Source organism: Rhinolophus sinicus, linkage group LG17 (assembly GCF_036562045.2).
Source record: "Rhinolophus sinicus isolate RSC01 linkage group LG17, ASM3656204v1, whole genome shotgun sequence".
Classification (NCBI taxonomy): Eukaryota; Metazoa; Chordata; class Mammalia; order Chiroptera; family Rhinolophidae; genus Rhinolophus; species Rhinolophus sinicus.
This window is the reverse complement of record NC_133766.1, coordinates 23,650,591-23,675,979: the sequence shown is the minus strand read 5'-3', so window position 1 is coordinate 23,675,979 and position 25,389 is coordinate 23,650,591. Positions and strand designations below refer to the sequence as shown.

General features: G+C 40.2%; 1 protein-coding gene across 11 annotated transcripts in view; it reads left to right on the top strand.

Annotated features, from left to right (window-relative positions):
* The window catches only part of MDM4 (MDM4 regulator of p53), a 52,854-nt gene that overhangs the window by 23,551 nt on the left and 3,914 nt on the right, over positions 1–25,389 (top strand). For 3 of the 11 annotated variants that reach the window (XM_019711392.2, XM_074322301.1, XM_074322300.1), the window contains 6 exons: positions 3,282–3,349; positions 4,080–4,179; positions 6,764–6,924; positions 8,175–8,324; positions 9,785–9,865; positions 12,646–19,292. In XM_019711392.2, coding sequence (XP_019566951.2) covers positions 3,282–3,349; positions 4,080–4,179; positions 6,764–6,924; positions 8,175–8,324; positions 9,785–9,865; positions 12,646–13,200 — 1,115 coding nt within the window. In that variant the 3' untranslated portion in view covers positions 13,201–19,292. The other 8 variants (XM_074322302.1, XM_074322303.1, XR_012492925.1 and 5 more) reach the window with 7 other exon arrangements.

Sequence of the window (25,389 nt, the reverse complement as noted above, 5' to 3'; positions counted from 1 at the left end):
TATGTCATTTATTTGGTGAAAAAATGGATCACTTGTCCTATAGCATTTCCTAGTTCTAGGATTTGCAGGTTGTATCTCTGCGAGGTTGTTTAACATGTTTTTCTATTCTATTTTTGGTAAACTAGTAGTACTTGGAATAGATTCAAGTTTAAATTTTTTGCTGGGAAGGTTTCATAGGTGGTACTTTGTACATCTGTTGCATTACATCAGTCTGTAAGGTCTGCCTGTTCCTCTTTCGGTGATGTTAAGGTTCTGTGGACTCACGTGATGTGTCACCCTGATCCATCTGTTAACACATTGTTTGTGGGAAACGAGTAAACTCGTCATATCGCCTCTAGTTGGAACCGGCAAAAATTTTGCAAAGTAAATAAATAGAGACCTCTTTTTAAACTAAAACACTGAAAGTTTCATAGAAAAATATCAAATAGATCGAAAGATATGAATATTTTACGGAAAGTCTAATTTTGGCAAGAAAATGTCAAAAAAGCCCCGCGTTACAACGCGATTTGGCGGGAAAATGCCCGCTTATTAATATTGTAAAAGTCTCCCAAGAGCCTTTCACTCAATGGTTTTAGCTTTCTGTTGTTTGAAGGCCAATTTGTCTAACCCTTTGCTGGATTCCATACATTTTAAATACTGCCCTCTGAGTTTAGTTAGTAGGTACATGCAGGACACTGCTTTGGGTCTGAAGTGTGATGTGTCAGAGACAAGTGAATTACACTGCATATGATTGAAATACAACTGTATTTCTTAGTTCTAAATAATGAACCTTTTTTCTTCATTCCCTCTTGAAGCCCTTTTGTGAGCTTCAAATTAGATTTTGGTAACGCTGTCCTTTAAAGAAAGCCCAAGTTTGTAATCCCTTTAGATTGTCTTTCAATATTTTACTGAAAAAAATAGCTTGAAAAAAATCCATTCCTAATAAAGATTTACTTTAAAGTGATTAAAATGTGATTTGGAACTGACATTGGTTTCTGAAGCCTGTTGGTTTCATTGAGCCTTTGCCCATTTCACCCAGCTGTAGATTTCTGTTTGAGAGGGAAGGCCTTGCAAATGATACGGCGCTTTATTGAAATTCAGTCACTTGTGAAATAGTACGGCTTTTCTGGGATTGTCACTACAGGCTTGACATACACAGAGGATTTTATATTTGCTATTCTACTCTTTCAGTTAAATTTGTTTTCTGATTGATCTGTTCTCTGAATACCTAGAGTGGGTGTAATTCTCACTTATTCTCTCTCGTTTTCTTTCTTGCATTTCCTCTGCAGAGTTTAACATGCCATACATTAAAATGAACATTTCTATAACAAACATTTCAGTTGATCCTCACAACAACCCTGTGAAGAAAGTCTGGAGATGAAGAAACTAAGGATTTTTTAATTGAGTGATTTGTCCAACGTCAGATGCCACTGATTAAGTGGTAGAGGAGACATTTCTGATTGGCCAGCCCTTGTTTTTTTTTCATTGTGCCATCTCCTTAACCCTTGCTTGTAACAGAATTTGCCCCAATTAATTTTTTAAACACATTTTTTTTCTCTGAACAGTAAAATTTTAAAACATTTTGTTCTTCAACTTCTCACTTGGAAATAATTTCACCCACAAAAAATTGCAAATTTCCTTAGAAAGAGTTCCTTAAACTCCTTACCTAGGTTCCCCAAATGGTAACACCTCACATAACTTAGTACAATGACCAAAACCAGGCAATTGCCCCACAGTAACTTGATTGTCTGCTCTGACTTGCACCTGGATGGGTACTTGACGGCCATCTCTGTTGATCTCCATAAAATGGATTGCCTGTGATTTATTTGAAGGGACAAATGAGAAAAGTATTTTCCATTATCACCTATTTTATACCTTTGCAAATGAGACGGACCTTTCATTTTGATGGTTGCATAAAATGCCATTATTTAAAGTTAGGGTGGTTCTTTATAAACCATTTCTCCAAATTTCCACATGCATGCTAATAAAATGAAATATATATATGACAAACTTTGTATTATTTTACAATTCCTTTGTACATTGTAGTTTTCCTAGATAACTTCTTTTTGCTTCTAATTGTTTTAACCTAAGTAAGGTAGTATGCATTAGAATATAAATGAGAGTAATCGAATTACTTTATTAAAGAAATGCTTCATCTGCATTGTATGTTAATTGATCTTTGAAGGCCGCTGTGGTTAAAAATGCTGTTTTTAAGAAATCAGTATCAGTGTCTCCATTTATCTATAAAAAAATGCTTCTAAAAACAGTGTTCTTTATAATTACAATTTTGAAAATGTTTGCTTTGTGCAAGACGACTGAATTGTCATACCAGTTGTAGGATCTGGGTTCCTTCTCTGGCAGTCTATATTATAATAAATGAGGATGGTATTTTCCATAAGGTCGCTGGACCTGATAGTAGCTGATGAACCCAATCCCTGATAAGACTTATTTATGTGCCTCTCAGTTACATATAGCCTCATATAATTAGTGGTCCAAGTTATTAAATTCTCTGCAGCTTGTTCTTTTCCTATAGCTAAGTTTTTACCTTATGTTCTTGAAAAATTTCCAAGTCCTTGAAACACATTTCTTTTCATCTATCTAAGAATTTCTCTCAGGTTATTGTTTTCTTTGCTTTTTATTAGCTTTGAGCAAAACTTCTGCTTCCTCTTCCTTCTTAGGAAATGTTTGTAGTAACTGGGAAAAGTAGGACTTGTTGATAAAAAAACACACACCTATATTCAGGTGATGGGAATTTAAACTGTGAAATCATCACTGACATTTAGAATGTAAGTTCACATAAAGATGCTATTGTATTATGAAGCCAGTGAGGAAAATTCCAGATTTTCAGATTTCATAACCCTTTATAACTTTTTAACACTTGAAAATAAAAATTAAATTAAGAAGCCAAGCCATTTTTGTTGTTTACAAGTTAGGCAAATTTGGTAATAAATCACCTATAGGAAGAGATGATGAAAATACTCCGTATTATTCCCTGCTCGGAATCACTCTTCATGTTAAAATTTGAAAGCTCGCTATGGAAGAACATTTTGTAGCCGTTTTTCATTTTCCTGCAGATTATATTTTGATAATATATTTTGAGTATAGGCTGTCTTGGTCTTTGTGGTTTTTACCGTTTTTGATTTTTTTTCATTCTTTTGGGTGAGAGCCTTCTCCAGCCAACATGGAGTAGTACATCTCTAGGGACCAAACCTGGCTCCAGGGTTGTTTGCTGAGGTCCTTTTTGTGTGGAAAGAATGGTTATTACCGGGGAAGGTTTTCCTTTTGTTTTACTTGCTATCCAGATGCTGCTCAGACTCTCGCTATCGCACAGGATCAAAATATGGATATTCCAAGTCAAGACCAACTGAAGGTAAAATCACCACATGGTGACTTCTTTTTTTGTACAGAGTGGCCCCTTCTCTGTACCTATGGATCTTGGACTCCCAAGACCTTTTCCTGAATGTGGTAAGAATTTAATAAGAAAGGTTCTTGGGAGTTCACAGACCAGGGACAGAGTGAACATTCTCTGTTCTGCTCATACAGAGTTCCAGTCTCTGAATCTTTCTTTGGGATGTAGCACTTCTGATCTTCAGTTCTTCCAGTTGCATTTTCATTGGGGTTTGTGTGTGCACCTGTGTGATGGTGTACGTTCATAGGTATTTGAGGAAACTGCGTTATTAGATTTTAATAGGCTTGTTGCAATTAAGTTCATGTCAGGCCATTTTGTAAAGCTTCCCCAAACCTGGGAAAACCTTATGGTCATCTTGGTATATGATGAGGAGTTCACATGTTTTCTGAATTGTGCCTAATTTTGTAGTAGGCTAAAGGCTTTATATTGATAGCCTATTTTTAACAGTAGATTTTGCTCTTTTGTGCAGAGATTTTTTTCCCCCCTCAGGTTTGGGATTCTCCTAGCTCTGCTCAGAGTGGGTTGAGGAGAGATGTTGCCTTTATTTGATGACTGTTGTGAATTCCAGAGTTATCTTTCTTGTGCGTAACCCATTGTGTTGCACACGACTGGTGAGCCAGAATGGAACTGCTACATCCCCTGGTCTCAGTCGTTTCTGTTGCATTGATAGACACCTTTCCCTTCCTTTCAGGAAAGTGCAGAGGAATCCTCTAATTCCAGGAAAAGTACTGAAGAGGGCAAGACTCCCATACTGTCTACCTCCCAGCATAAATGCACAAATTCTAAAGAAGGTAAGTTTTAAATTAAGGCTATGTAGAGTTTTCTTTTTTGTTGATGATTTCTAGAAATGGCAACTATCCAAATTAAGCACTACCTAATTAATACCGTGATATAGAGAACTTGAAAAATACTGCTGTCTCTTTGCATGTGAAGTAGGAGTGCATATGTCATGTATTTTTCATTCTTTCCTGAAAACTTTTTTTTACCCTAGTCACCATTGTTAACTTTGAAGATGGTAGTGCTCTTTTAGCAACCCATGATTGCTGGGATAGAGCAAGACTTTTCCTTTAGCTAGCTTGCTAATAGAAGATAGCAATACATTTATCAGTTTGCCAGCTGGTAACGTAGCTGCCTTGGTTTTTTTTTTAAACCTTGGAACTCCTGTACATACTTGATCTGGTTAGAATTTTGATTTGTTAGCTTCATGCAAAATTTCATAGCTTTTTGAAGTTTGCAAAGATGATAAAATATACTTAATATCTCAGAGCCAAGAATGAGCTATAAACCTAGTAGTTCTTTGGCCCTTGGGTGATAGTCATCAGGTCTTTGCCATCCATATTAGATGTGGTGTGGTCAGGTTAAATGAGTTCATTGAAGTTTGGAAGTTTCCCCCAAGCCTTACTTTATAAACTTATCTCCTAAAATTCTTTCTGCAAAGATGTATTTTATGGCATGATGGTTTCTAGTACCTGGTTCACATTTGGAGCAATGGCAGGTTAGACCTCGAGTAACTTCCCAGAAAGTTATGCTGTTGAAGTTGTTTCAAATATTTAGTTAAAATTGAATCAGTTTATCATGCTGGATTATTTTCTTCAAATTGGGTTGAGTATATAAATTGAATTTTGCGTTATCTGGTTACCTTGGAGCTTATTGCAGTCTGTATGGCGTCAAACGTATTATTTTGTTTCTTTAAATGCAGGTCCTTATTTTCTACTTAGAAGGCTGTTTAAAATGTAAGAACAGCCGAGATCAGGAACTAGGGAGCTAAGAAACTGGGGGAAAGAAAACTTAAGGGAAACTTAAAATCCCTACAGGAAAGAAAACAGTGTCTCGGTGGGGGAGGGGGGTTACTCCCTGGCCCGTAGCAGTAGGTTATCATCGTCTAGTTGCGAAATGAATGAATGAGCTACACACTTAACCACTTTTCCAAGAATTTCTTTTTCACAAAACTCCACCCCCTGAAGTGTGCTGAGGAAAGCCAACTAAGCATGAAAGATGGGCAAAAATAAAAGCTAACTGTTTAGTAAATATCTGAAAATATCAAGCTCTAGGGCCAATTTACGAATGTCCCAGTTCACTGCTTGAGAACCTCTCCTGTGTGGGGGATGGGGGAATAAAAAAAGAAAAAAAAATAAGAACAGCCAATTCAAGAAGGTATGTAGTTTGTAATTTAATTTTGAGAAGAAATAACTTAGTATTTTCAGAAGGATGTGTAGGGAGAGGACAGCATTTTTATATGTGGAAAGAATGGCCTATTTCCATACCTTCCATGAGAATTTACAGAGCTTGAACAGAGGAAGGTAACTTGAATATCTATCTCAGGAGTTTGGTTTCTGATAATTTCAGCAGTGAGTAACTAAAAAGGAGGTTGAAATTTCCCTGAGCACAGATGGGCAGGAGCAACGTAATTTGTAAGTCGATGGGATCATCTTTTGTTTAGCACATACCCATTTATTGCAGAATTTTTTTCAGCCATATGTACCTCAGCACATTTAAACATCCATGGTTGTCATCGTATGTCTAGTGCATTAGGAGAAAACGTAGAGGAGAATGAGAAAGTAGGAAAAGAATAAAGCACAACAAAAAATTACATGATGGGAAAGAAAGAAAAGAATTTCATGCATTAGCAACAAACTTTAGGTTAGGAAGCACCTTGAATGTCATTTAGATGTATGACACAAGATCTTTTACCTGGAATATGTGGGTCCTTAATGTGTTTTGGATTTGCAGTATTTTTGGATTTATTATTGTATAGCTATTTTAACTCTAAAAGGGCCCATTGATCCAGAAGGGACATATGTATATATTTGGACAACCTAGAGTTCAGCATTTTATAGTGGTTATTACCTATCAAACATGAATTCCTGAGAAATGTCCCAAAATATATGGTGCCAATGAGCCTGCCTTGACAACCTTGTGATTGCGTGTGTCATGGTCTATACCCCCTTGCATCTATTCCAAGGTTTGGGCCTCTGTGCTATCGCTGTTTGCAGTTTAATGGATCAAGCCATTTTCAGATACCATGTACTAGAGCAAGTCATTGTTTAGTTATTACATTGGTAGGAATGTTTAAAATGACAGTAAGTGATCATTTAGAAATCCTTTTAGAACAATGCCATTGTTTGGAGGCTTTCAGAGTTTAGATTTCTTGATAAATGATTATCTACTTCTAGTGACATTACTTGCTAATGAAGCCTAAACAGGGGAAGAGATTTGGGCTCTGCAACTGAGACAGGTATTTGATTTCTGATTCTTTCTTACTGGGAGTAGGAATTTCTTTTTACCTATATTATAAAGAGATTGTAAGTATTATAAAGAGAGTCTTAATTCTTAAGGGTTGTATACATAGTTATCCTTTTCATTTGACTTCTGTAGATGAAGACTTGATAGAAAATTTAACCCAAGATGAGACATCTAGGCTGGACCTCGGGCTTGAGGAGTGGGATGTAGCCGGCCTGCCTTGGTGGTTTTTAGGAAACTTGAGAAACAATTATACACCTAGAAGTAATGGCTCAACTGATTTACAGACAAATCGGGTAAATTTCATGTTTGAAGAGAAACTTCTTTTTTTTCCTTTTGAAAAGAGTAGCACTCTTCGTTACTCTTGACCACACATTGCATTCTCTACGAATTCTCGTACATTGCTATGACTTTAAGTGCCATTTGTATGCATATGATGCCCAAATCTCTATCTTCAGCTCTGACCTTGCCCCTAAATGCCCAACTTCCATATCTCGCTGCCTGCTCAACACCTCTACTTAGATGATCTGATATTTAACAGGTTCGAAACAACTTTTTTTTTTAACCAAACACTTTTATCTAGTCTTTCCTTTTTCATAAGTCTATCTTCTACCCAGTTATTCCAGCTGAATATAAAGGGATATGGTTGATTTCTTTCTCTGTCATTTGCCACATTCAGGTTATCAGCTGATTACCTGATATCCAAAACCAAAATCTAACCAACCACTTTTTATTACTTCCACTGTCTCATCATTCTGCTCCTTTATTTTCCTTTATATTCTCCATTGTACTTCTCACTTGGTAAAATGATTATATTTTGGTTATGTTTATTGACTATTTAATCCCACTGAAACGTAAGTCCAGGGCTTTTGTATTATTAACCACTCCATATTCTATTGCTTAGTACCTGCAACAGTATCTGACACATAAGTATTCTGTAAGTACTTGTTCAGTAAATGAAGAGAGATATAATGGCAAAATAGTAAGTTGTCTCTTAACAAATATTGTAGAAAAACATGTCATAAAATGTCCATAGTTGAATGTAGAAAGAAAGAATTCAGAAAGAGGAGAGGTTTGGGTTACAGTCAATATTTCTCTCATTTCTTCAATAAACATCATTGACCATTAAAGGAGAAATACAACACAGTAGAGTGTTTTCTAGGTTTGCAGAGTGCCAATTGTTGAATATAAAGAATTATTCTACTTAATTGAGCAGCTATGAGTCTGTAGCTTTTAAGCTCTTCAGTACTGTTCCTTAGATGTTACACCTGATTTACTGTTAAAATAGAAAATTTCTCACCAGGCACCCTTACATCCATCCATTTCCTTTTACATAGTAGGTGCCAAATAGACATCTGTTAGGTCTATTAGATGTTAGATGTCTGTAGGTGCTAACAGACATCTGTTGATGAATAGATGTCCATTGGAGAAAGGCTTGGTGTTTTTTGGAGATATGTGAGGACATTGAGTTTTGGGTTCATTTATGTTGGTTCAACATCTGATAAGCCTCTGACTACAAAAACTCATGTTTGTTTTTTTCTGTTAGGATATGGGTACTGCCATTGTTTCAGATACGACAGATGACGTGTGGTTTTTGAATGAGCCAATATCAGAGCAGTTTGGTGTTGGAATAAAAGTTGAAGCTACTGATACTGAACAAACAAGTGAAGAAGTAGGGAAAGTGAGAGACAAAATGGTATGTTGTGGAAATATTTCGCATTGATTGTGTTTATGTGTGCATGGTATAATTTGTGCAGCTCTAATGACCTGACCTATACTATATACCTCTTTGTACAACAGTGACTCATATAATCACCCCTCTTTTGCTTTTTCATGTTTCTCTATATCTAATTTTAAGATTCACACTAAGTTAACCAAGGCTGCCTCAAAAATAGGATAGAACTTCATGGGTAAAGCTCCTTCTTTGTTAGAAGCGGTAAACTCCCCTTTTCCTGCTTACCTAGTCTCTCACTATCACTGCAGAGTTTTTTGTTCTGGAGTCTTTGCTTTGCTAGCAAGGCAAAGTTCTAAATAGATGCAACAGCCTGTAGGGAAAAAAATCCTTATTTCTTGGACATCTCAATAGCTTTCATAACTACTTTATACTTAAACGGAAATAGATGAAGTCTTCTTACATATTACAGAGTTTCAATATGGGGGAAAAAGAGAGAATTCAATACACCTGGTGTGACCATATCAAGATGAAGAGTTGTACAAGCATGTGCTCAACTTTCAAAAGAAATTGGGCGGCAGATCCAGTACCTGATATGGACAAGATTCTCAGAAAATAGCCACTGAATAAATATAGCAAAAAAAAAAAGAGAGAGAGACTTAAATGGGGCTATCCTTTCAATTTAGGGGGTTTTCATAGTAATTTGCATTCCCGAAGGATATCCTAGTATGTTTGTGGTAGGCAGATACATGCTTGGGTTCTGCTAGACTAATTTCATGGGTAGCATGAGAAGAGAATGCAGGTGGCTAGAATGAAGACAAAGGTGACATTTGGAAACTTCTACAGAAAGATGAGACTTAAAATACGTGAATTTTTGTGAGAAAGTTGCTAAACAGAGGCTCATAATTGTAGTATAGTGTTTTTATTCCATTCACTGTGTCAGAAAACTAGGGCTTTAATTTTTAGAATTTCAAGTTCTAAATTTTAAAATTTAAAAGACACATCCCACATTTCTTTTTGTTTTCCTGGTCTGTGGGCATGTTGTAGGAAACCCAGTGTGTCACATTAACTAGTTGTGCTTTTGAATTTGAAGTAAAAATTTAAAATACTTTGTTTTCATGCTTCACATCTAAGTTCCTTATTTTATATAGTGCTTTTATAATGCCTACCTGGATACCAAAGATAAATTTCCACATTTAATAATTTGTAGCTTTTCTACTTTGATATTGTTTATTTTCTTTACAGTAATAAGCTTGAGGACCTTCTCCCTTCTGAATGCAGAAGATATTTGGTAACCCTCTGGTGTTACATGTGTATAGAATCATGTTTTTGGTCTCGTATTTAAGTTACCTCCTTTTTAAGTGGTAGTGATGGGCGTAGAATGTAAGTTTTAAATTGAAGTTCTTTTGTCTCTTCTACTCTCAGGTAATAACCTCATGTGAAATAAGTAAACCTTACTAAATGAGATGTCTTTGCTGTCACAGGTGATTGAAGCAGGAAAAAATGATGACCTTGAGGACTCTAAGTCCATATGTGATGATACTGATGTAGAGGTTGCCTCTGAGGTATGAATTTCTAGTCAGAGTTGTTTTGCACCACCCATTTCTTCAGATGTTCATGTTGCAGCAGTTCACTTGTGGTGAAGAATGCCATTTCCCCCATTTTTTATCTACCTTTCCTGAGTGTTAATAGATGTTGGCTTCTTTACATTTTGTTAGAGGTTTTTACTGGAATTTCAGAAGAGGAGAGGAGTTTACCTAATCCTCTTCTTACCTTGAAAAGGGATGACTTAAATGCCTCTGTGTATTTTTCTCCCTGCTATCGAAACTCTTTGGACACGATACAGTGGGTATACAGTTATTCGGAACAGTCCTATACTACTTGTGGGGACAGAGCCAGGAGTGCAGTTTCCAGGCTCTCGGCCTCACATAGACAGGTGCTGGCTCAGGTAGTAAATGGTCATCAACTGTGATTGGATGGCCATCAGCTGTGGCTAGTTGGCTGTCAGCTGTAACCAGTGAGCCATTGGCCACTAATATAACTGCTGTGGCTACGCTAGCAGAAAGAGAGAAAAGAATGGGGGCTAGCAAGAAGATGGCGGCTGGGCTGGCAAGTGTGGATGGCGGTTTGCGGACAGTGTGGATCCAGCCTCCATTGAGAGTATAGTGCCGCCAGAGAGAATATAGTGGTGTGACTCCCCTACCTATGGCTCCGTGGGTGTTCCTTTTTGGCCTCACCATATCCTGCGTTATGTGGGGAGCGGGAGCAGAGACCCCTCAGGCCTCCCTGCACGACAAATGGCGCAGCGAGCAGGGTCTCCCGCACGACACTACTCTTCCCACTAAACACCTCTCTGTAATGCCAGTGAGACCTATAAGCTATCTAAAATTCTTTGCCAAGTGTAAAAATATTTGCAATACTTTCTTAAAAAGAAACAAATGGAAACTGGCTTAATTTCTACACAGGTTTATATTAATGGAGGGCTTTTAGTGTTAAGCTGTTAGGTAATAGGTGTGGAATTGTCACCAATTGACAACTCAGGTTTAGACGCAAATCTGTTCCTTGGTTTTCCATTTTCATACCAGTTCCCTATTTTCCTTTTAGTACTTATTTCCCTTAGCTAACTCACTGTGGGAAAAAGGGTGAGGAAAGGAGAAGAAGGGGATTTTACACTTTGCTGCTTGGGTTGTCTCTGGTGCTGTTCCCCGCTACTTCTACCTCCCACTGTTGACCATTATGTCATTCATTGCAGGTTACCTGTCTGTCCATAGCTAAGTAATAAATGTGCAATATACTGGTCTATTAAGTGTTCTTGACCATAATATAAATAGCAAAGGTGAATGTTTCCGTCTTCATCAGACTTTGGTGGCTACTTGGGCTCAGAAAACCTGTTAAGCAAATAGACTGTATTTCATCAAAGATGCCATTGAATTTAATAAGCCCTCTTGTTTTATGTACTACGAGAAAAGAAGAAGTGATGCCAATTAGGCGGTGACACACCGTCAGTTACGAATTCCAGATCTTTATGAAGTTCCTCTGAGTGTTTGTGTAGCGTTTCAGATGTGGTCTGAGGGTCTTCACCTGGTAAGAGAAGACGTTTTGAGGCTCCCTGGAGAACGTCCCAGTTTAACAAATGGTTGTCTCCCTGCCTCTTGGAATAGGCAATTGAGTTATGACTTCTAAACTGAAGTGCTTGGCCTTCATTCTGAAAGTAATCAAGTCAGCCTGTGTCAAATCATTGATCCTGTCAAAGCCAGGCAGTTATCCACATTAAATACCCTTGAGTTGTTCCAGGTAGTTACCTTTGAATTAAGCAAGGCTCTAATATCTCTTAATTTGAATATGGAGAAGTAGGTAGGAAAAAATTACTTGGCATTCGAGGACAAGAACATTCATTTTTCAGAGGGTGTGATTTAGGCATACCTATGTCCTGAGAGCAGTGAAAGAGCACGCATAAATTAGTAGTTTTCTCCCCCCCCTTCTTCCGCCTCCCCCCCACTTCTTCTGCCTCCCCCCACACCCCCTCCAGTTCAAGCCGTTTCTCAGTCTCGTTGTGTAGGACACAGCTCCCTGGCCCATGCTGGTATTATGAGCCTTGCGCTCCCCCGGCTGAGGCAGGTTGCCAGTCATCAGTCCCACTCACGCTGGCTGCCGGTCACTCACGCTGGCCACCAGTCACGCTGGCCACCAGCCGCTCGTGGCAGCAAACGGTAGCCCATGGCTGCCCACAGCTGCCCACGGCTGCCCACAGCAGCTCAGCTCCTGGGAGATTCATAATCTTAGCTGTAGAGGGCGCAGCTCACTGGCCCATGTGGGAATCAAACTGGCAACCTCGGAGTCAGCACAGCGCTCCAACCACCTGAGCCACGGGGTCGGCCCAAATTAGTAGTTTTCAAATCTCATAATTGTAGCTTCTTTTTTGCCCAATTTTATAACATTTCTTAATTAGTAGGAAGGAACGACAGTATTATCTCTTCTTCATTCTTTAGTCTCTTATTCAATATAGGAGTAAGTTGTACAAAGAAATGACCTAAAAAGAAGGCAATGGGGAAAAGCAAACAATGTAAATTCCACTCCTACTGGATAGAAAGCCAAAATAATTACTTTCTTTAAGATAGCTATGTCAAATTTTGGCTTAAAATGGCAGTTGTGTCACTGTCATTATAAAACTTCTGAGGAGTTTCTAGACATAGAGCTGTAGAAATTGTTTCAGTTCTAGGCTAGCCCACTGGTGTAGAATGTCTGGGCTCTTACTGGCTAGTGAGATAATGCGAATTTGACCGACCCTCCCCTTTTCTCAGCATCATGTTCACTGAAAATTAATTGGCTGCACTTGTCTTTGTAGGATGAGTGGCAGTGTACTGAGTGCAAGAAATTTAACTCTCCAAGCAAGCGGTACTGTTTTCGATGCTGGGCCTTGAGGAAGGATTGGTATTCGGATTGTTCTAAGTTAACCCACTCTCTTTCCACGTCTGACATCACTGCTGTACCCGAAGAGAAGGCAGGTGAAGGAGTTGATGTTCCCGATTGCCGGAGAACCGTGTCCGCCCCAGTTGTTAGGCCTAAAGACGTGTACAGAAGGGAAGAAAACTGCAATTCGATGGAGTTCTTGGATTTGGCTCACAGCTCTGAAAGCCAGGAGACCATCTCAAGCATGGGAGAACAATCACCTGATCTTTTAAAACAGAGAACAGTTATAGAAAACATGGAGGATTGCCGGAATCTCTTGAAGCCATGCAGTCTATGTGAGAAAAGACCACGAGACGGAAACATTATTCATGGGAGGACAAGCCATCTTGTCACTTGTTTTCACTGTGCCAGAAGATTAAAGAAGACTGGGGCTTCATGCCCTATTTGCAAGAAAGAGATTCAGCTGGTTATTAGGGTTTTTATAGCATAGCTGAATCAGTGAATGACAGAAATATTAACAGGACCAGGTCACATAGCAAAACTTAAATATTGAGCATCTCCACTCAGTGTGCCCCATTGTATCTGTTCATTTGTTCATATAAACATCTGTGTTACAGGGCATTTTGCTTCTAAAGTTACATGGACATTGAGAATGAGTTCTTTAGAACTAGACTATTAATTTGGGAATTCCATTAACTTACGCTAATGACTTCATTCTCTTCAAAGATAAGGATCTGGGAGGGAGCAACTACCAGACAAACAAAAAATAGGATCATTTACGTAACCAAATTACTTGAAGATTAATCCTTTCTTTAGTTAATTTTATTCTCTAATTTTCTGTTAGGGAAAGTTCTCTTTTATTTTTATTTATTTTTAAAAGATTTTTATTAAAATATATCTAACATATACTATTATATTAGTTTCAGGTGTACACCATAGTTATTCAACATTTTATAGACCTAAAGATGCGATCACCACAAGAAGTCCAGCAACCATCTAACACCGTATCATGCTATCACAATATTATTGACTGTATTCCCTATGTTACACATTACATCAGGTGTATAGCATAGTGGTTATGTATTTATATAATTTAAGAAGTGATTCCCCCTAATTAGTCTTTTTTAAAATTTTAATTAAAGAAATTTTTTTTTTTTATATTGGGGAACAGTGTGTTTCTCCAGGGCCCATCAGCTCCAAGTTATGTCCCTCAATCCGATCTTGGAGGGCACAACCCACTGGCCCATGTAGGAATCGAACTGGCAACCCTGTGGTTCAGAGCTCGCGCTCCAACCAACTGAGCCATCCAGCTGCCCCCAGTCTTCTTTATTTTTAATTCAATTACAGTTGATAGTCAATATTAGTTTCAGGTATACAGCGTAATGGTTAGATATTTATATAACTTATGAAGTGATTCCCCTGTTAAGTCTAGTTATTGATCCTGACACCATATATACAGAGGGTGCCAAAAAAATGTATACATATTTTAAGAAAGGGAAACTGTGTTAAAATTGTAATAATATATATCAATAACAAAAAATGAATACAAGTCACATTTGACTTCTGCAGTTACAGGAGGTGCTCAAAGTGGTTACCATCAGCGTCCAGACACTTCTGATTACAGCGAACTACTGCTTGAGCAATGTTGACCAAAGTGTCTACTTGTGTACATTTTTTTTGCATCCCCAGTGGTTATTAAAATATTGACTATATTCCTTATGCTGTACTTCCTGTTGGGGAATGTTCTTAGACATCAAAACCAAGGTGGCTTAGAAAAATATTAAAGCTAACAATTGAAAAACAAATAATTTGAGTAGTTATGTAGTGTTATAGATCACTTTATGTTTTAACCAGGCTGCGAGATTTTTTTCTTCCCTGTATGCCTAGAATAGTGGTATCAATCATTTCTGCTAATAGACCCCTAAGAGAATTTTGAGTGTATATAATCTTTTGCACATTTTAAAAATTGAGGTATAGTTAGAAAGTAATAAAGTATTCCCTTCTGATGAATTGTAGGCATCTCAGTAACCACCCAAAACAAGCTTATAGAAGAATATTTCTGTACCTGAGAATATTCCCTTGTGTCCTTTCCAGGTAGTGCCTCCATCATTTCTTGGCTCTCACCCTAGATTAATTTTACTTTTGCACATGTTTAATTTGACATCTAAATTTTTAAAATAAATTTAAGTACTTGCAGAAGATGTACTATCCAATATATTGTGTATGTGCTTTAAAAATAATTTTTATCAAAGCCTTGGAGCTGCAGATTTAGCTGATTAAATTTATAGAAAATGTCCTATCATATAAACTGGCAAAGCTTGTTCTCATAAAATTAATTAGTCAAATCAGACATTCAGTCAAAAAAATGACTGTTTTTAAAAAAAATTTTTTGACTTTATTTTTAATTCAAATAAATGTATTAACATATATCTCTAGTAGAACCTTCTCAGTTCTAAAAATTACAAGGCACAGACTTTTTAACCAAAGCCTCTTTCTTTGCTTTACTCTGTCCTCATCTTTTGAGAGAGTTGTCTGTTTTGTGGGTGTTTTTTTGTCCTTTTGTTTGCCTCTGTTTTTTTTACACTGTGAGGCAGTGCCCCAAAGTAAGATTTTAGATGCTTGATAGGCAATCTTTCTTTTGAAAATAGGGAGTATGGCAGTTGTGAAAATGAAAGTAATTGAAGAGAAATGTTAGATCTGAATAGGCTTTATCTGAGCACATCAATCTTTGGATAATACATACAGAAATTGAAGACCTTTAGATTGATTTCCTTATAGATATCCGTCTGAATCTTGTTGAATGCTCTGGGGTATGAATATGTCATTTTGAAGAACAAGGTCCTAGAATTATCAAGTTTAAGGATTAAGAATCACTTCCATTGCTTGTTAAAAAAGCCCAACTCAATCCCCACCCCCCCACTCACTCCCTCTCATCCCCTCCAACCTTGAGATCTGGGCTAGGGGTTTCCATTTGAACAAGTGGTCCTGATGCTGGTGGTCCACGGACCTTATTTTCAAAAGCCTTGCCCTTGAAGGAAGGTTTTTTTCAGGTACTGGAAGTTGAGAGAACAAGATCCTTTTATTTAGTATCATATTTAATTTCTAGAGATTAAGTTTTGTTAAAGTTACTGAGTTTTAAAACTAGAATGCACTCATGTACTTTTATTTTGTACATGAGGCTAAAAGATGAAATGACTGCTGAAAGTCGTGGCTAGTGATAGAGTTAGTACTAGAATCCAAATCTTAAACCATACTTGCTTCTCTCATTATTTGTTAGATATTTAAATGGTGGTGCTTGTTGAATTTGGAACAACTTAATAAGCTTAAAATATTGGAGAATATGACTTGGCAGCCAAAATAGGACTTCAGAATAGCAACTTTTAACACTTTCTCCCAAAAGAGAAAAGGCCCAGTAAATGTCAGGCTTATATATAATCATACATTACTCCTCCCACTGGGAGGACAAGTAAAGGTGGCAGAGGAACCGGAAGCATTTTCTCCCAGTGTTGTTCATTAGTGGAGAAAGCGGCTCCAATCTCTGGCTCTATAGGTAGAAGGGACAAGGTAGTCCCCCCAATAAGAACCAGTCCTTTGAGTTCAGTGTTTTGTTAGGCTATGGTAAATGCTCTAAAACTTCAGAACAGTTTTACTTTCTTCCCTTTCCCCCCTAGTACTCTCTTCATATTAGCTTGACGGCCCTCAGTTTTGTTTTTTTGCCAGCGATAAAGGAGAGGCAGGGAGAGTGGGGGATCTGCACTAGTATCCTGTGACTCATAAAATTGCAGGTTGCAGTGTTTTAGAAAATGTAAATTTAAACGTTCTTAAAATTTGCTTTGTAGATAGCTGATACTACACAGAATCCTCTTATGTTAATCAGCTTTCCTCCTTCCCCCTTTGTTCCCCTGGGTTTTTCACTGTTTGCATTAGCCAGCCGTAAGTTCTTCAGTTAGAAGTTCCGGTTGTGTGAGCTGAAAATATAATAAACCTACACTTGGTTAACTGTACCTCTATCAAGAACCTTTTGAATGACTGGAAATTTTATAGAGAAGTGTATTTGCAGGAAGAGTTGGTCAGTATTTCTTGGTAGCTTCTCCTGCAGATGGTTTTCCTTCATCCAGGGTCCTTATTTAATGTCTTCTGGGAGCATAGCACAGGAAGTAGAATTACTCATTTCTTGGGGGTAGAATGGGTCAAGGATCCTAAAAAGGGTCAAACAGTGCTGTCAGCAATTACTCCCCCCCCTTCTTCCGCCTCCCCTCCCCACTCCAGTTCAAACCGTTGTTTCTGTCTAGTTGTGTAGGACCCTGGCCCATGCCGGTGTTCTTATGAGCCTTGCGCTGCAGGTGGTCGTAGGTTGGCCTGCGGCAGCACACAGCAACCCACACCACGGCAGCGCAGCTCCAGGGAGAGCTGTTGTTCACAGTCTTAGCTGTAGAGGGCGCAGCTCCCTGGCCCATGTGGGGATCGAACTGGTGACCTCGGCGTTAGGAGCCTGGCACTCCAACCACCTGAGCCACCAGGCTGGCCTGCAATTCTTTACCTGTAGGAAACTTGAAATCATCTTGGTAGTTTTAGATTTCGTTCTTTTTTCAGTGCGACTGCGGTACAGATGTATTTACCTCACTGCCACTAAAAGCAAGGCATGATTTGTATGAAAAGTCTTCATAGTTTACTACTATAAGATAAAGAAACTTTTGAGCTCCAAACACTACCATTTATCTTTTAGTTGTACTTAGAGTGACCATATGCTCTCGTGCTGGTTTACCCATTTTTCAGCATCCTGTCTGGTTTGTCTCCGTCTCTCCCGTTACTCTGTTGTCTATTTGGATGTCAAATTGTATCATCTTACTAGTAGGCCATTGAAATCTGACTGTGAGGAAAGGATTTGTTAAAGTAGGTGTCAGTGGAGTTTATTGTTTCTGCTGCCTCACACCATTGACTTGTGATTAATGGAATCATCCCACATTAGCATCTGATTTCTTACTTTAGTTGTCATTTAAATTTATATTTATGATCATGTTATTATCCTGGACAGAAAATTCAGAGCAGAAATGACAAATCCTTAGAAAAACAAATTTCTAGATTATAGCAAAAAATGTCTCCCATCTTTTAATATTAACGCACTCTACTTGTACTGTACTTATATTTGGAATACTTTTGTATTTGATACCTAAACAGACTTTATAAAAATCTTAGACCATGCCTTTAAACTGATGTAACTATTTCTCCACAGTCCGTCTGTGGAATATCACAGGTTCCCAATCCTAAGCTTGAACAATGGGTCAGTGTCCAGCCAGGCCAGCCTCCAAACTGCCACGAACTTGTCTCATATAAGATTGAATCACTGCCAAGCATTTGAAATATGCTGTGTTGTGTTTTAATAATAATTTATGTATATTTAGATGTATGTAATGCTTTGTGGACAATATTTTGTTTGTAAGAATTTATTTTCAAAGGTCAGGATCAGTTGTAGCTTTTTAAAAAATGCCAATTCAATGCAATGTTGGCTCCTTTGAAAAGTCATTAATGAGAAATTGATGAATGTTAGATCTTGGGTTCTGCAATGCTATTGTAGTGTTACCTCTTGTTTCTCTTTAGAAAGGAGGAAACTTGTTAACCAGCTATTTCTCCTTTTTTTTTTTCCACAGAGAGTTATGTGAACTTTAAAAATTACATGGTTTTAGATACTGTGAATTTTGTTTTCTGTTGACTAAGTATTTGCTTAAATTGTTCAGACCCATGACCTAAAGAACTCATTGCTAGTTCTCCCATTCATGGGTGTACGTGATGTGCACACACGATCAAGACTGATCATGCTTTTCTAACAAATGGATGTAGATTAGGAAAATGAGCCAGTTTAGAATCTGTGCTTCAAAGATAAAGGAACCTGCATGTTCTCTCCTGTGCCAAAAGTAAAATGTACACTGTTTACAAATGCCTGGAATTTTGCACTGCCGCAGGGTATGCAGAAGTTACTTTTCTGGAATTTCCCATATTTATGATTAGTGTAATTGCAGTTTAGCAAATGAGGAGAAATATTGAGGACCCTAAAGCTAAACTGGAAATGAACATCTGAAGCAGTTCTAGTGGGTCCCCAGACTGAATTTGGGGACGGTTTTCCCAGATTGCTCTGAGATGTCCTTTCTGTCGACAGCTTTCCTTGTTTACCATGCTATGTTTTTCCCTGTATAGAAACCACCAGATCTCTTTTCTGTGGGAGAATGTCCCATAAGCATTTTGAAATCTTTTGATGTAATGAATCCCAAATAATGTTGTTATTGGTGAATGTGGCATTTTTAAAGAAAATATTATAGTAAACCTACACTTGGGTTTACTGTACTTCTATCAAGAGCCTTTTGAATGACTGAAAATGTTAGGGACGTGTATCTGCAGAAAGAGCTAGTCACTGTTTCTTGGAAACTCATCTGAAATCCAAGATTCCGAATCATGTGTTCTTGCCTAGTCTTTATAAGCACCAAGTTAATAGCTCTGTGTCTTTTCGGGGTTTGCACTATGTAATTCTTTTAATACTTGTTGATTGTGTTGTGCTTTGTTGTGTATTAAATATTTTTCATTTTGCCATTTTGTAGTGTCATTATTGGGGATATACATAATTTTGTTTGTGTACAGCAAAATCTCATTTTCTGTTTTTATATACAATCTTTCATCTGATTTGTGGATGAAGAGAGTAACTTTTGCCCTAGAAATTATTGTACTCAAAATCAACAGCAACTGTTCATATTTCCCCCAGTTACCTATAGAGTAATTGTATTTCATTTTTAGGTTCCTAATCCTGAAGGAAACCTCTAAGTTTTGCAGAGTATTTTTTTAACATTGAGCTAATTAGACAGCTGTGAAGTTTTTTCCCCCACCAGGGTCCTTGAGACTTAGAGAATATTTAGTACCTGCATGCTTAGACTGATTTAAGGCAAGCCCTTTCAGAGGCACAAGTCTGTACCTAAGTCTTCTGAGCCGGTGATGTGATCAACTTGTCCACCTTCTCAGCCATTGAAGAGATTTCAAATAGTGAGATGACGGATTTCCTCTTTACTGAGTTTACAAAGAAATGCCAGATACAGGGTTCTATTTTGTGTTTTTGAATTGGGGCTAGTGTGAAGAGGTATTGAAGTTTTGTCACAAAGTACACAAATTACATGCCTAGTATCTGCTAGGGTCTTTAGCGGTGGTTCTTTGAAAAGCTTATGAAATTTAATAAGTCATAAAAAGCAACATTTATTTATTTTTTTATTGGGGGAGGGGAACAGGACTTTATTGGGGAACAGTGTGTACTTCCGGGACTTTTCCAAGTCAAGTTGTTGTCCTTTCAATCTTATTTGTGGAGGGCACAGCTCAGCTCCAGGTCCAGTTGCCGTTGCTAGTTGCAGGGGGCACAGCCCACCATCCCTTGCGGGAGTCGAACCGGCAACCTTGTGGTTGAGAGCCCTCACTCCAACCACCAACCAACTGAGTCATCTGGCCACCCAGGAGCTGAGTGGCAGCTTCTAGTTGCAGAGGGCGCAGCTCACTGGCCCATGTGGGAATTGAACCAGTAGCCCTGTTTTCCAGAGCTCGCGCTCTAACCAACTGAGCCACCGGTCTGCCCAAAAAACATACTCACTTTTAGGAGCTTCATTGAAGCCACTGGTCCATGGCCTTCAGGTTCTGTTCTTCGGAGGGATATTGAAGGTGAGCCTGCCCACAAAGAGCTTGCTAGCCCACATGCTTTTCAAAAGGTCATTCCCTCATAGCGGAGGCCATTAAGGTCAGGGAAACATCCAGTCAGCTGTCCTGACCTTGGGGCCTCCACATAATTGGCGCAGATTGGTGCACAGGCACAACTTGTGGGGGCAACCTTCCTAGGCTGCAATAGAAATGCGGTCCCCTAGAGATAGAGTGTACTCCTGTGTGAGGAGGGCCTCAGGCTCTGGTGGTGGGGATAGTACTGGAAATAACGGGTAGCATTAAAAATGAAAACAAGCAAGAGGGCCATTAGAGACAAGGATGAGGCCAGTTTCTGTTACACAACCCTTTCCATGTGTGTGACATCTTTAAGGTACTTGTTAATGATTCCAACTGCATAGTGTGTTTCCTGTGTTTTTGCAACCTACCCCCCCTCCGTGCTTCAGATTCATCCTCTTTGAATGTGGCCGTGGGTCAAAGGGAGGCTGAAATTAGTAACTGAGCTAAACTGTCAGACAGATTTACCAGTGTTTGCTAGCATTTGCACAAATCCAACCTCTACAGTTATAAAAAGAATTAGTGCTATTAGAAAGATTTCAGGTCATTACAGGTTTGGGAATACAGGGATAATTTTGCTGCGTACGTCTCCTTCCCTGAACTCATTTGATTAATGTTTTACTTTTGCTTTTCCTCTTTAAGATAAAGGACAGGAGTTAAATTCATTCAGTAAATACTTTTTCTGTGTTAATACGAACCAGAACTTGCTGGATACTGGGAATACCACCGTGAACAAGGACGCTCTCTCCAGTTGCCCACAGTCTAGCAATGGAGTTAGGGACATAGCACATTTTCCACACGGGCCGAGGAAGCAGCAAATGAAAGACATGGGCCTGAAATGTTGAAGGGGCCGGTGGCTGAAGGCGTGACATGCCAAGCTAGTTTGAAACTTACCCTGAAGTCAGTGGCAATGCCATGAAAGGATTTTAAGCAGGAGACATGACCTCATTTTTCTGGCTGCATTGTTGGGAATGGACAGTGCTGCCTACAACGGTGAGGCCATGGCAGCAGTCTGAGCTGGAATGATACTCCTGCGATAATGGCAGTAGGCCTGGAAAGAATGATAATAGATAACATTTACTGAACACTTAGTAGGTGCCGACTTGTCATCTCTTATCCCACGAGGTATTTAAGGCTTAGAGAAATTAATAACCTGTCCAAGCCAACTAAGAATCACGTCAGTTTGTGGTTAAAACCATTGTGTCTAGGACAAAAGCCCAAAAGAAGTACATGGATTTGAGAGAAATTAAGGCAGAAATGACAGACTTCATGAATGTAGGTATGAGGGAAAGGGAGTCAAGGATGGCTCGGACAGCGGATGGATGGTGATGTCATTCATTGAGAAAGAATATGTGTAAAAGAACAGGTTTTTGGCAGTGGTGGTGACAGGAAAAAATGATGAGCTTAGTTTCGGATGTGTTGACTTTGTACATATGAGAAGATCCAAATGGAAATGGAGCTCAGGAGAGAGCTGGGCTATAAATATTAAGTACCAGGTGGACGGGTGGCTCTGTTGGTTAGAGCGCGAGCTCTGGGCAGTGGGGCTGCCGGTTCGATTCCAACATGGGCCAGTGAGCTGCACCCTTCGCAACTAGAATGAAGTCAATGAGCTGCCACTGAGCTCCCAGGTGGCCAGGTGGCTCCGTTGGTTGGAGCGTGGGCTCTCAACCACAAGGTTGCCGGTTCAGACTCCCGCAAGGGATGGTGGGCTGTGCCCCCTGCAACTAACAATGGCAACTGGACCTGGAGCTGAGCTGTGCCCTCCACAACTAAGACTGAAAGGACAACAACTCGAAGCTGAACGGCACCCTCCACGACTAAGATAGAGGGGACAGCAACTTGACTTGCAAGAGGAGGCCTGGAGGTGCACACTGTTCCCCAATATAGTCCTGTTCCCCTTCCCCAATAAAATCTTTTAAAACAAAAAATATTAAGTACCTCTTATGTATCTTGTACTTTGTAGGTACTGGGGATACAGTGGGGAAGATGATGAATGTGGTCGCCGCTCTTATGGCTTAGGAAAGCTAACTAGTTAACATATAATATTAGTGTAGTGAATGTTATGTTGGGAGAATCCTTGCTGCTATGAGAATTATAGAAGAGGGGCCTCATTTGGTCAAGGGTTTAGGAACAATCTCTTTGAAGAAATGAGGAGCTGAGGTCTAAGGGAAGATAGGAGTTAGGAGAGGAGGGAAGAATGCCATAGATAAGAGGGAACATGCAAAGGCCGTAGGTGAGGAAAGATGGCATCTGGGAAGATTACACAGTGTGGCTGAAAGCATGGGAGGAGACAGCTGAGTGTAATAGAGGAAGTAGTTGGGGTAAGAGTCTGAAAAGAGTGGAGGAAGTCTGAAAGGTCTGAAAGGCACTCTGGAGAATAGGAGAGAGAACAGACGAGGAACACTAGCGAGATGATTGCCTGAGACTATCCCATCTCTAGACCAGGGTTTGTCAACCTCAGCACTATTGACATTTTGGGTTGGAAAATTCTTTTTTTTTTTTTTAAGGTTTTATTGGGGAAGGGGAACAGGACTTTATTGGGGAACAGTGTGCACCTCCAGGTCTCCTCTTGCAAGTCAAGTTGCTGTCTCCTCAATCTTAGTCGTGGAGGGTGCCGTTCAGCTTCAAGTTGTTGTCCTTTCAGTCTTAGTTGTGGAGGGCGCAGTTCAGCTCCAGGTCAAGTTGCCGTTTTCTAGTTGCAGGGGGTGCAGCCCACCATCCCTTGCGGGAGTCAAACGGCAACCTTGTGGTTGAGAGGACACGCTCCAACCAACTGAGCCATCCGGGAGCTCAGCGGCAGCTCAGCTCAAGGTGTCATGTTCAGTCTTAGTTGCAGGGGGCACAGCCCACCATCCCTTGGGGGACTCAAGGAATTGAACTGGCAACATTGTGGTTGAGAGCCCACTGGCCCATGTGGGAGTCGAACAGGCAGCCCTCGGAGCCAGGAGCATGGAGCTCCAATCGCCTGAGCCACTGGGCCGGCCCCGGAAAATTCTTTTTTAGGGGGAAGGGCATTCCGTACATCTTAGAATGTTTAGCAGCATCCCTGACTTTTATACACTAGATGCCAGTAGCACAACCCCTCCCCCTCACCACCAGTTATGAGAATCAACATGTCTGCACACTTTGGCAAATGTCACTCAAGAAGAGGCTCCTGGTTGAGAAGAAACAGGCCCAGCCTGAGAGCTTCAGGACAAAAGTCACACGACTTGCAGATTCATGTCCTGGACCTGGGCTCTCAATTCTACCTGTTTCTTCTGTTTTCCTAATAGTTGAAGTGATGGTTCTAACCTAGAAGACAGTAAGAAGAAAGTGAAGACAGGGGTCGTCCCGGTGGCTCAGGTGGTTAGAGCTCCATACTCCTAACTCCGAAGGCTGCCGGTTCGATTCCCACATGGGCCAGTGGGCTCTCAACCACAAGGTTGCCAGTTCAACTCCTGGAGTCCCACAAGGGATGGTGGGCTGTGCCCCCTGCAACTAAGATTGAACACGGCACCTTGAGCTGAGCTGCCGCTGAGCTCCCGGATGGCTCAGTTGGTTGGAGTGCGTCCTCTCAACCACAAGGTTGCCGGTTCGACTCCCGCAAGGGATGGTGGGCTGTGCCCCCTACAACTAACAACGGCAACTGGACCTGGAGCTGAGCTGTGCCCTCCACAACTAAGACTGAAAGGACAACAACTTGAAGCTGAACGGCACCCTCCACAACTAAGATTGAAAGGACAACAACTTGAGTTGGAAAAAAGGCCTGGAGGTACACACTGTTCCCCAATAAAGTCCTGTAACCTTTCCCCAATTAAAAACAAAAAAATCTGAAAAAAAAGAAAGTGAAGACAGGTTACCTCACTTCTCCAAGCCTCAGATACCTGGCAGGATAAACATGTCAAGTTGGCACCTACTAAGTGTGTGGTAAATGTCGTCATTTCCAGGAGGGGGCAGGTAGGAAACGGCAAGCCTTAAAGAAATGGAGAGAATGGTGTAGTAGGAGTGGACCGAGAGCAGAAACGATAGGTCAATATGCTCTGAGAGAAACTGGTTCTAATCAGACTCAAAGATTGTGGTAGATCATATTGTCTTCCAGGCCTTGGAGGGGATTGTGCTTCCTGCCCCGCTGGCAGCAGGCCTGTAAATGAGAAGTGAGTGGAAATGAAGCGTGCCACTTCTGAGCAGAGGTTTAGGGGCTGCTGTGGGGGTCATGCTGCTCCCCTCCGCATGAGGAGCGTGCACCCCAGAATGGGGCTTCTCCTTCAGCTTGGCTCCAACATTGACTAGGACAGAGAGCAGAGCTGTGGCTGTCTTGCGGTGGGCAGAGAAACATCTTATTGGAAGCCACTGAGATTTGGAGGGCTGTTACCACACCACAACTTAATCTAGGCTGACTGGTGCAGAGGTAGAGCGATCCCAGGTGAGGGCAAGTGCCAGGCATGGCATCGAGAAGTTGGTGTCATGGAGGTGAAGTTCTTTGATGTTGAGGTGGTCGGTAATGTCCTGTAAGCCCGAGTGTTGGATGAGCCGTTCACATCACGTGGTATCACCGAGGATGGAAAGACTGTAGGAACCCAAAGTCGGTGATGGGTGAGGGAAAGTATCTGGAAGGTCAGCAGATGACACAACACAGTAAAGGAGGAGTAAAGAGAAGTCTAGGTCTAAGTGTCAGAAGAGCAGAGACTGATGTGCGGAGGGCTGATGTCGGTGCAGGAAGGAGAGGCCCATCTCCTAGGCGGAAGGTCAGGTGGTGAGAGGAAATGACCACCACGACTGTTGGGAGGAAAGCCAGGCATCCCTTAAGAAGAAGAAGTGGAGAAAAAAAGCGTTTGTGGCTGCAGGCAGGGATGTTTACCGTGAAACAGTGTCACAGAGTAATGTTCATACCGTGTGTGGGGTCAGGAGGTGTCTGCTCTGCATCCTCTCGCCAGACGGGATGTACACACGTGTAGAATTTTCT